Source organism: Oncorhynchus nerka, linkage group LG2, assembly GCF_034236695.1.
Source record: "Oncorhynchus nerka isolate Pitt River linkage group LG2, Oner_Uvic_2.0, whole genome shotgun sequence".
Lineage (NCBI taxonomy): Eukaryota > Metazoa > Chordata > Actinopteri > Salmoniformes > Salmonidae > Oncorhynchus > Oncorhynchus nerka.
The window spans coordinates 92,650,637-92,663,292 of NC_088397.1; the positions used below are offsets into that span (position 1 = coordinate 92,650,637).

Consider the following 12,656-nt stretch of genomic DNA (forward strand, 5'->3'; position numbering starts at 1 on the left):
TCCAGGACCTGCAGTGCCTAGCTCCACTCCTATTCCTCAGGGGCTCTCTTTTGATGACTTCTGTAACCGTAATAGCCTTGGTCTCATGCATGTTAACATTAGAAGCCTCCTCCCTAAGTTTGTTTTATTCACTGCTTTAGCACACTCTGCCAACCCGGATGTTCTAGCCGTGTCTGAATCCTGGCTTAGGAAGACCACCATTTTCATCCCTAACTACAACATTTTCAGACAAGATGGAACGGCCAAAGGGGGCGGTGTTGCAATCTACTGCAAATATAGCCTTCAGAGTTCTGTCCTACTATCCAGGTCTGTACCCAAACAATTTGAACTTCTACTTTAAAAATCCACCTCTCTAAAAACAAGTCTCTCACCGTTGCCGCCTGCTATAGACCACCCTCTGCCCCCAGCTGTGCTCTGGACATCATATGTGAACTGATTGCCCCCCATTTATCTTCAGCGCTTGTGTTGCTAGGCGACCTAAACTGGAACATGCTTAACACCCCAGCCATCCTACAATCGAAGCTTGATGCCCTCAATCTGACACAAATTATCAATGAACCTACCAGGTACCACCCTAAAGTGGTATTCTGGAAGGATGTTGATCTCATCCCGTCAGTAGAGGATGCCTGGTTATTTTTTTTATGACTTCCTCACCATCTTAAATAAGCATGCCCCATTCAAAAATGTAGAACCATTAACAGATATAGCCCTTGGTTCTCTCCAGACCTGAATGTCCTTTAACCAACACAAAAACATCCTATGGCGTTCTGCATTAGCATCGAACAGCCCCCATGATATGCAACTTTTCAGGAAAGCTAGAACAATATACACAGGCAGTTAGAAAAGCCAAGGCTAGCTTTTTCATGCAGAAATTTGCTTCCTGCAACACAAACTCAAAAACGTTATGGGACACTGTAAAGTCCATGGAGAATAAGAACACCTACTCCCAGCTACCCACTGCAGTGAATATAGGAAACACTGTCCCCACTGATAAAACCACCATAATTGACAATTTCATTTCCACCTGGCTACCTCGGTCAACAACACTGCACACCTACAGCACCTCGCCCAAGCCTTCCCCATTTCGCCTTCTCCCAAATCCAGTGAGTTGATGTTCTGAAAGAGCTGCAAAATCTGGACCCCTACAAATCAGCCGGGCTAGACAATCTGGACCCTTTCTTTCTAAAATGATCTGCCGAAATTGTTGCCACCCCTATTACCCGCCTGTTCAACCTCTCTTTCGTGATGTCTGAGATTCCCAACGATTGGAAAGCAGCTGCGGTCATCCCCCTCTTCAAAGGGGGGGACACTCTTGACCCAAACTGCTACAGACCTAAATCTATCCTACCCTGCCTTTCTAAGGTCTTCAAAAGCCAAGTCAACAAACAGATTACTGACATTTTGAATCCCACCATATCTTCTCCGCTATGCCATCTGGTTTCAGAGCTGGTCATAGGTGCACCTAAGCCACACTCAAGGTCCTAAACGATATCTTAACCACCATCGATAAGAAACAATACTGTGCAGCCGTATTCATTGACCTGGCCAAGGCTTTCGACTCTGTCAGTCACCACATCCTCATCGGCAGAATTGACAGCCTTGGTTTCTCAAATGATTGCCTCGCCTGGTTCACCAACTACTTCTCTGATAGAGGTTGGTGTGTCAAATCGGAGGGTCTGTTGTAACACAGGGTTCAATTCTAGGACCGACTCTCTTCTCTGTATACATCAATGATTTCGCTCTTGCTGCTGGTGAGTCTCTGATCCATCTCTCCTTCCGTGGCCTCCAATTGCTCTTAAATACAAGTAAAACTAAATGAATGCTCTTCAACCGATCGCTGCCTGCACCTGCCCGCCTGTCCAACATCACTACTCTGGACGGCTCTGACTTAGAATATGTGGACAACTACAAATACCTAGGTGTCTGGTTAGACTGTAAACTCTCCTTCCATACTCATATCAAACAACTCCAATCCAAAGTTAAATCTAGAATTGGCTTCCTATTTCGCAACAAAGCATCCTTCACTCATGATGCCAAACATACCCTTGTAAAACTGACCATCCTACCAATCCTCGACTTCGGCGATGTCATTTAAAAAATAGCCTCCAATACCCTACTCAATAAATTGGATGCAGTCTATCACAGTGCCATCCGTTTTGTCCCCAAAGCCCCATATATTACCCACCACTGCGACCTGTATGCTCTCGTTGGCTGGCCCTCACTTCATACTCGTCGCCAACCCCACTGGCTCCAGTTCATCTACAAGACCCTGCTAGGTAAAGTCCCCCCTTACCTCAGCTCGTTGGTCACCATAGCAGCACCCACCTGTAGCACGCGCTCCAGCAGGTATATCTCTCTGTTCACCCCCAAAACCAATTCTTCCTTTAGCCGCCTCTCCTTCCAGTTCTCTGCTGCCAATGACTGGAAAGAACTACAAAAATCTCTGAAACTGGAAACACTTATCTCCCTCACTAGCTTTAAGCATCAGCTGTCAGAGCAACTCACAGATTACTGCACCTGTACATAGCCCATCTATAATTTAGCCCAAACAACTACCTCTTTCCCTACTGTATTTATTTTTATTTTGCTCCTTTGCACCCCATTATTTCTATCTCTACTTTGCACATTCTTCCACTGCAAATCAACCATTCCAGTGTTTTACTTGCTATATTGTATTTACTTCGCCACCATGGCCTTTTTTTGCCTTTACCTCCCTTATCTCACCTCACTTGCTCAAATTGTATATAAACTTATTTTTCTACCATATTATTGACTGTATGTCTGTTTTACTCCATGTGTAACTCTGTGTTGTTGTATGTGTCAAACTGCTTTGCTTTATCTTGGCCAGGTCGCAATTGTAAATGAGGACTTGTTCTCAACTTGCCTACCTGGTTAAATGAAGGCAAAATAAAAAATAAAATAAAAAATTCCATGGTGCAGCTCTAGAACTTTTAGTGGACTTTGTCTCATGCAAATTAATGTTAGATTTAAATTATGCTGACAATGTGAAATATTAAGAGTAGAATATCTTTATTATCACATAAAATCACACATTGTCTGAACATGGGGATTTTTTATTCAGGAAAATGAGAAACCGGAAGGCCTGCCTCTTGTGCAGTCAGTGTATTTATACAGTGGGGAGAACAAGTATTTGATACACTGCCGATTTAATACAATAGGCAAGCATCTTCGTGAGAAGGCAACAACTGTTGGCACAATTATTAGAAAATGGAAGAAGTTCAAGATGACCGTCAGTCACCCTCGGTCTGAGGCCGCATGCAAGATCTCACCTCATGGGGCATCAATGATCATGAGGAAGGTGAGTGATCAGCCCAGAACTACATGGCACGACCTGGTCAATGACCTGAAGAGAACTGGGACCACAGTCTCAAAGAAAACCATTAGTAACACACTACGCCTTCAATGGATTAAAATCCTGCAGCGCACGCAAGGTCCCCCTGCTCAAGCCAGCGCATGTCCAGGCCCGACTGAAGTTTGCCAATGACCATCTGGATGACCCAGAGGAGGAATGGGAGAAGGTCATGTGGTCTGATGAGAAAAAAATAGAGCTTTTTGGTCTAAACTCCACTCGCCGTGTTTGGAGGAAGACGAAGGATGAGTACAACCCCAAGAACACCATCCCAACCGTGAAGCATGGAGGTGGAAACATCATTCTTTGCGGATGCTTTTCTGCAAAGGGGACAGGATGACTGCACCGTATTGAGGGGAGGATGGATGGGGCCATGTATTGCGAGATCTTGGCCAACAACCTCCTTCCCTCAGTAAGAGCATTGAAGATGGGTCGTGGCTGGGTCTTCCAGCATGACAACGACCTGAAACACACAGCCAGGGCAACTAAGGAGTGGCTCCGTAAGAAGCATCTCAAGGTAATGGAGTGGCCTAGCCAGTCTCCAGACCTGAACCCAATAGAAAATCTTTGGAGGGAGCCCAGAGACAGCCCCGAAACCTGAAGGATCTGGAGAAGGTCTGTATGGAGGAATGGGTCAAAATCCCTGCTGCAGTGTATGCAAACCTGGTCAAGAACTTCAGGAAACGTATGATCTCTGTAATTGCAAACAAAGGTTTCTGTACCAAATATTAAGTTATGCTTTTCTGATGTATCAAATACGTATGTCATGCAATAAAATGCTAATTAATTACTTAAAAATCAATCAATATGATTTTCTGGATTTTTGTTTCAGATTCCGTCTCTCACAGTTGAAGTGTACCTATGATAAAAATGACAGACCTCTACCTGCTTTGTAAGTAGGAAACCCTGCAGAATCGGCAGTGTATCAAATACTTGTTCTCCCCACTGTATATATATATATATATTTATAAATGTATATTTCTGTATGAACTCAAACCATTAAGTAATGACTTTAACAATGATTACCTACTGCATTCAAAGAGAACCAACATACAGCACTAGACTACACTTCACTTGCATCATCCTTCTTGTATTGAGAGATAAACATGGCAATGCTTTCACTGATTGCACGTAAAGGAAGATCATTCCTACATGATAGAGTACTTGCTTTGTTATCATCTGATCTTTTGTATTTTCTGTCATCCTGTGAACCCCTGTCATTGCTGTTCAAGGGCAATATTTTGTTTTTTGGATGCTGAAAATATTTATCTTATTGCCAACCACTAGAAATGGGAATCTATTTCTGAATGAATGTGTCCAGTTTTTACTAAAGATGCAAATGTTTGTCTTAGGTTGGCCATGGGTTGAAAGGGCTTCCTAGGTTGTTTCATCCTGTTTATGTCTCTGGATTCAGTATCCAATATCAAACAAACCCTTATTTCAATACATGACCTCAGGGGCATAGAGTTTGGCCACACTTTTCCTGGCCTGATGCTGCTCCACTGGCTAGCCAACAACATTCACACTGACAACAACGGCAACATGAGACTCAATTTCAACCCAACTAGGGGAGACTATGGCTTTAATTTCTATGGAAACGCTGACAGACCCCGCCCATTACCTTTTCTGCCCTCTGAAAGTGGTAGTTACTACTCATTAGGGAATATTGATGGAAATTACAACTATAATGGCGCTACGGCACTTCCTGATTATGTCACTCAAAGCTTCTACAACTCATGGTTACCTGAGAGAAACAGGGACAGAGTCATTATCAGAGTTAGGGAGGAAGGATCCAATCAGTTCATAGTAGATGAGGTCTACATCACTCAGCATTACCCACCAAATGAAAACAGAGGAAGTGTCTATGATCCAGACAATACATACCCTGTCAGTTTCAGCCTCTTAACACAAATCCAAGTTCTCCCAACCATTACACGAGATGTAATTCAACGTATACACAATGTAGAGATCAACGACAACAGTGTGGAGAACATCTGGGGACACACACCTGGGCTGGCACTTCTTTTGGCAATTGCATTGTACTTGACACGTCCCAAGGTCTCATTCATACAGCAAGTGTTTATTACCATGGAAAGCCAGCATCACATGCAGGATTTTTTTTTTTATTTATTTTATTTCACCTTTATTTAACCAGGTAAGCAAGTTGAGAACAAGTTCTCATTTACAATTGCGACCTGGCCAAGATAAAGCAAAGCAGTTCGACACATACAACGACACAGAGTTACACATGGAGTAAAACAAACATACAGTCAATAATACAGTAAAAAAAAAAAACAAGTCTATATACAATGTGAGCAAATTAGGTGAGAAGGGAGGTAAAGGCAAAAAAGGCCATGGTGGCAAAGTAAATACAATATAGCAAGTAAAACACTGGAATGGTAGTATTGCAATGGAAGAATGTGCAAAGTAGAAATAAAAATAATGGGGTGCAAAGGAGCAAAATAAATAAATAAATTAAATACAGTTAGGAAAGAGGTAGTTGTTTGGGCTAAATTATAGGTGGGCTATGTACAGGTGCAGTAATCTGTAAGATGCTCTGACAGTTGGTGTTTAAAGCTAGTGAGGGAGAGAAGTGTTTCCAATTTAAGAGATTTTTGTAGTTCGTTCCAGTCATTGGCAGCAGAGAACTGGAAGGAGAGGCGGCCAAAGAAAGAATTGGTTTTGGGGGTGACTAGAGAGATATACCTGCTGGAGCGTGTGCTACAGGTGGGAGATGCTATGGTGACCAGCGAGCGAGGATGATGAAACTAAATCGATAAAGCTTGCGGTGAAAACCACAAATAGAGGAGGTGCCAGGATTACCTTCAGTGGTATCCCCAGGAGGCTTTTGGACAAGGGTGTGATTTGGGCGCTTTATAAGAACAATGACAGTACGGACATGCTAGACTTTTCCTCAGTCATAGATGGTGCCTCTGGTTCCTTTGACACCTCAGTTCCCCTCAACTCTGGTCACCAGGCCAGGTTTCATCCGCACAAATCAATGTGTCCTTTTCAATTATGCGGGAATTACAACACATCTTGGGAGGAAATACATAGGAGTCCTGAGATTCATGATGCCAACAGAGAGATTCCTGTTTATATAAGCGGCTATAAGCCTCTTCGCAGCTCTTCGTAAAGGATGGAAAGGCCTGCGCTCGCCTGTATGTGAAAAATTCCTTCACTGACTGGAAGGAGAAGTTTAATAACTCCTGGGTTGGGTTTTACTCTTCAGAAAAAAACAACAGCAATGAATATAATACCTCCCAATGGCAATGGGCTGTGAAGTTTTCTGAGGAAAGCCGCTCAGATTGGAAAGATATACCTGAGTATGACGTCTATGTGTACAGGTCTAGTATGCCCATGTCTCCTGGGGTCCAGGCCCGATTCATGCTGGAGAAATCTGGGGGTGAAAAGGCACGCACTCCACCTTGGGAGGTACATACATCAGCAATTTAAAGCACACAACTTTTTACAGTTACATGCTTTTGTCCATTGTGTTTAGCCAGGTTCTTACATGCCCATCCTCTGCTTATTATTAATGGACTATTATCTATGGGAGTTTTCATCCTGTTTCGTATTGATTACATATGTCATTGATATTATCATTGATATCTAATTGTGTAATTGTCTCCGTCCATTTTTGTTTATCATTTCTGCACCCTGCTTGTCCTTTATATTGATGGATTTGAATTGCTAATCTGTGCAGAGTGTCAAAAGAAAAATATAAAGAATCTGTCCTCAATAAACTATTGAGGAAATTGAAGTGAAAACACAATAAAAAGCTGTGAAAACCAAATAATCTTGAGCACTTAGAAGATGGTCTGAGTGGAAGGATGAGATAATGTTAGCCGGTCACGCTGATCGTTGACTAATGTCCATAGTCAGTCAGTTTTCATATTAATGTAAGGTATTATGAAGGATGGAACCATCTGCGAAATGTCAAATATACTGTACACAAACACAAACACACACACAGGACTGCATGAATACGTTTTAAACCTAAGAACATAACATAATTTCATTTTTTTTTTAGACCTAACAGTTTCATATCTAGTGGTTTAACTATGTTCCTGAACACGTTTAATGTATTGTCAAACACTAGAAATAAATGACAGATAAAAAATGTAAACATTCCTGAAGGTACAAACATTGACACAATTGTTGCTCTGACTTAGGTTGGCCATAAGTGGGCAAAGTTTCCTAGGTTGTTTCATCCTGCTTTTGTCTCTGGCCTCATTATGCCCTATAAATGCCAATACACTGTAACCATTACCTCAATAAATGATCTCAAAGACAGAGTTTGGCCACGCCTCTCCACAACATGAACTGATGAGGCTCCAGTGGCTAGCCAACGACATGAATGTTGAAAACAATGGCAACATGAACTGATGAGGCTCCAGTGGCTAGCCAACAACATGAATGTTGAAAACAATGGCAACATGAACTGATGAGGCTCCAGTGGCTGATGAGGCTCCAGTGGCCAACGACATGAATGTTGAAAACAATGGCAACATGAACTGATGAGGCTCCAGTGGCTAACCAACGACATGAATGTTGAAAACAATGGCAACATGAACTGATGAGGCTCCAGTGGCTAGCCAACGACATGAATGTTGAAAACAATGGCAACATGAACTGATGAGGCTCCAGTGGCTAGCCAACGACATGAATGTTGAAAACAATGGCAACATGAACTGATGAGGCTCCAGTGGCTAGCCAACGACATGAATGTTGAAAACAATGGCAACATGAAAATGGATTTTGATCCAACTAGGGGAGACTATGGCATTTATTTATATGGACATTATTGCCCTGAAAGATCCCTTCTGTTACCTTTTCTGTTGCCAGAAAGCTGAAGTTACTCCTCACTTGAACATTTGTCCCCTGAAAGAGGAAGTTACTCCTCACTAGAAAACTTGTCCCCTGAAAGAGGAAGTTACCACTCACTAGGGAATGTGTCCCCTTTAAGAGGAAGTTACTAGTCACTAGGGAATGTGTCCCCTGAAAGAGGAAGTTACCACTCACTAGGGAATGTGTCCCCTTTAAGAGGAAGTTACCACTCACTAGGGAATGTGTCCCCTTTAAGAGGAAGTTACCACTCACTAGGGAATGTGTCCCCTTTAAGAGGAACTTACCACTCACTAGGGAATGTGTCCCCTTTAAGAGGAAGTTACTCCTCACTAGGGAATGTGTCCCCTTTAAGAGGAAGTTACCACTCACTAGGGAATGTGTCCCCTTTAAGAGGAAGTTACCACTCACTAGGGAATGTGTCCCCTTTAAGAGGAAGTTACTACTCACTAGGGAATGTGTCCCCTTTAAGAGGAAGTTACTAGTCACTAGGGAATGTGTCCCCTTTAAGAGGAAGTTACCACTCACTAGGGAATGTGTCCCCTTTAAGAGGAAGTTACCAGTCACTAGGGAATGTGTCCCCTGAAAGAGGAAGTTACCACTCACTAGGGAATGTGTCCCCTTTAAGAGGAAGTTACTCCTCACTAGGGAATGTGTCCCCTTTAAGAGGAAGTTACCACTCACAAGGGAATGTGTCCCCTTTAAGAGGAAGTTACTAGTCACTAGGGAATGTGTCCCCTTTAAGAGGAAGTTACTCCTCACTAGGGAATGTGTCCCCTTTAAGAGGAAGTTACCACTCACTAGGGAATGTGTCCCCTTTAAGAGGAAGTTACCACTCACTAGATAATTTGTCCCCTGAAAGAGGAAGTTACTCCTCACTAGATCATTTGTCCCCTGAAAGAGGAAGTTACTCCTCACTAGATCATTTGTCACCTGAAAGAGGAAGTTACTCCTCACTAGATAATTTGTCCCCTGAAAGAGGAAGATACTCCTCACTAGATCATTTGTCCACTGAAAGAGGAAGTTATTCCCCACTAGGGATTTCTGCAGGAGGAAATAGAAATCACAATAACGTTACATCCTGAAGATGTCACTGGAATGTTCTTCACCTCATGGCGACATCGAGGAGTTCAGACAGAGTAACAGGGTCAGAGTTCAGTCAGCACTTAGTGAGGTCTCATCACACAGCATTATCACCCAGATGACTACATAGTAACAGGGTCAGAGTTCAGTCAGCACTTAGTGAGGTCTACATCACACAGCATTATCACCCAGATGACTACAGGGTCAGAGTTCAGTCAGCACTTAGTGAGGTCTACATCACACAGCATTATCACCCAGATGACTACAGAGTAACAGGGTCAGAGTTCAGTCAGCACTTAGTGAGGTCTACATCACACAGCATTATCACCCAGATGACTACAGAGTAACAGGGTCAGAGTTCAGTCAGCACTTAGTGAGGTCTACATCACACAGCATTATCACCCAGATGACTACAGAGTAACAGGGTCAGAGTTCAGTCAGCACTTAGTGCGGTCTACATCACACAGCATTATCACCCAGATGACTACAGGGTCAGAGTTCAGTCAGCACTTAGTGAGGTCTACATCACACAGCATTATCACCCAGATGACTACAGAGTAACAGGGTCAGAGTTCAGTCAGCACTTAGTGAGGTCTACATCACACAGCATTATCACCCAGATGACTACAGAGTAACAGGGTCAGAGTTCAGTCAGCACTTAGTGAGGTCTACATCACACAGCATTATCACCCAGATGACTACAGAGTAACAGGGTCAGAGTTCAGTCAGCACTTAGTGAGGTCTACATCACACAGCATTATCACCCAGATGAGTACAGAGTAACAGGGTCAGAGTTCAGTCAGCACTTAGTGAAGTCTACATCACACAGCATTATCACCCAGATGACTACAGAGTAACAGGGTCAGAGTTCAGTCAGCACTTAGTGAGGTCTACATCACACAGCATTATCACCCAGATGAGTACAGAGTAACAGGGTCAGAGTTCAGTCAGCACTTAGTGAGGTCTACATCACACAGCATTATCACCCAGATGACTACAGAGTAACAGGGTCAGAGTTCAGTCAGCACTTAGTGAGGTCTACATCACACAGCATTATCACCCAGATGACTACAGAGTAACAGGGTCAGAGTTCAGTCAGCACTTAGTGAGGTCTACATCACACAGCATTATCACCCAGATGACTACAGAGTAACAGGGTCAGAGTTCAGTCAGCACTTAGTGAAGTCTACATCACACAGCATTATCACCCAGATGACTACAGAGTAACAGGGTCAGAGTTCAGTCAGCACTTAGTGAAGTCTACATCACACAGCATTATCACCCAGATGAGTACAGGAGGGAGAAGCTGTGATCCAAGCTATACATACTGCGTGGATGTCAACCTCCTAAGAGAAATTCAAATGCCCTCAACCTTTACCGGAGGTGAAACTCCATATAAAGAAGTGATTAATGAAAAAAAGTTTGAAGCAGGACACCTGGTCTGACACTTTTACTGGCAAATGTACAGGACTGAGTCAGGTAAACCACTGTACAGTACTGAGTCAGGTAACCAACTGTACAGTACTGAGTCAGGTAAACCACCAACTGTACACTACTGAGTCAGGTAAACAACTGTACAGTACTGAGTCAGGTAAACAACTGTACAGTTCTGAGTCAGGTGAACCACCAACTGTACAGTACTGAGTCAGGTGAACCTCCAACTGTACAGTACTGAGTCAGGTGAACCTCCAACTGTACAGTACTGAGTCAGGTAAACCACCAACTGTACACTACTGAGTCAGGTAACCAACTGTACAGTACTGAGTCAGGTAAACCACCAACTGTACTGAGTCAGGTAAACAACTGTACAGTACTGAGTCAGGTAAACCACCAACTGTACAGTACTGAGTCAGGTAAACCACCAACTGTACTGAGTCAGGTAAACAACTGTACAGTACTGAGTCAGGTAAACCACCAACTGTACAGTACTGAGTCAGGTGAACCTCCAACTGTACAGTACTGAGTCAGGTAACCAACTGTACAGTACTGAGTCAGGTAAACCACCAACTGTACTGAGTCAGGTAAACAACTGTACAGTACTGAGTCAGGTAAACCACCAACTGTACAGTTCTGAGTCAGGTGAACCTCCAACTGTACAGTACTCCACACGCTCCACGGGACTCAGGTAAACCACCAAGGCTTTGTGTCATTTAAATTCTGAATGATAGGATGGAGAATGACGACTTCATATTTTAAAACTACGCAAGAAGTAAAAGCCAGGATCATCTGGATCCCCAAGAGGCTTTTGGACCAGGATGTAATGGTGGTGTTTCATAAGGATAGTGATGGTGATAGAGTTGATTTATTTTTATTTAACTAGGCAAGTCAGTTAAGAACAAATTCTTATTTACAATGACAGCCCCACCCCGACCAAACCCTAACACTGGGCCAATTGTGCGTATGGGACTCCCAATCACAGACGGATGTGATACAGCCTGGAATTGAACCAAGGTCTGTAGTGATGCCTCAGCACTGAGATGCAGTGCTTTAGAAGTTAATTTGCAATCTGAATGCACTATAACCATGCATTGTGCCTTAGTCCTTTGTGCCACTCGGGAACCCCAGTAGGAGTGAGCTACACTGTGTCTTGCCTGGTAGAGACACTGGCAACACCTCAGTACCCCTCAACCCTCTAGGTCAGGCTTCAGGAAAGTATCATGCTCATCCACTGTGGGGAAGGAGATCTGGAGAGGTTTTAAGTTTCATGATGCCAACAGAGAGAATCCTGCTGATAATAACGGCTATGATGCCAGTCTGCAGCTCTTCGTAAAGGATGGAAAGGCCTGCGCTCGCCTGTATGTGACGAAGTCCTTCACTGACTGGAAGGAGAAGTTAAATAACTCCTGGGTTGGGTTCAACTCTTCCCTTAATAAATCCATGCTCACCTATAATACCTGGCAATGGGCAGTGTCTTTTCCTAAAGAAATACAATCAGATTTTGGAGGGCTTAGCTGAATATAACATCTATATCTAGTATAGTCATCGCTCCTGTGGTCCCGGTCTGATTTATGCTGCAGAGTAGATCCAGTGAAATAGCCCTACTATGCCTTGTGAGAGAGTTGTGCTCAGACAAATCATATCATAAAGGGATTATAGATGAGCTGTGACAGTAGAAATCACCTTGTCATGTACAATGCATCAACACTTTACACAACAATACAGTTATGTACATGTTTTAGTGTTGGCGTTGTGTTGTACATTATTTGGTTCTTAGATGTGCTTCTTCTGCCTTTCAGTTGTATGTATTATTATACTGTTTCATAGTGATTACGCAACGTTGATAATGTAGCTGATAACGGACTGTGTTATTACCTCGTCAGTGTTTGTTTCATTTCTGCACCCTGCTTGTACTTTT

At 43.2% G+C, this 12,656-nt stretch overlaps 1 protein-coding gene across 1 annotated transcript; it reads left to right on the plus strand.

The window, feature by feature from the left end:
* Window positions 1–4,861: 4,861 nt before the first annotated feature.
* Window positions 4,862–5,521, plus strand: LOC115116399 (uncharacterized). The gene has a single exon (XM_029644892.2). The coding sequence runs from the start codon at window positions 4,862–4,864 to the stop codon at window positions 5,519–5,521; it is 660 nt and encodes a 219-aa protein (XP_029500752.2).
* The last annotated feature ends 7,135 nt before the right edge of the window (window positions 5,522–12,656 follow it).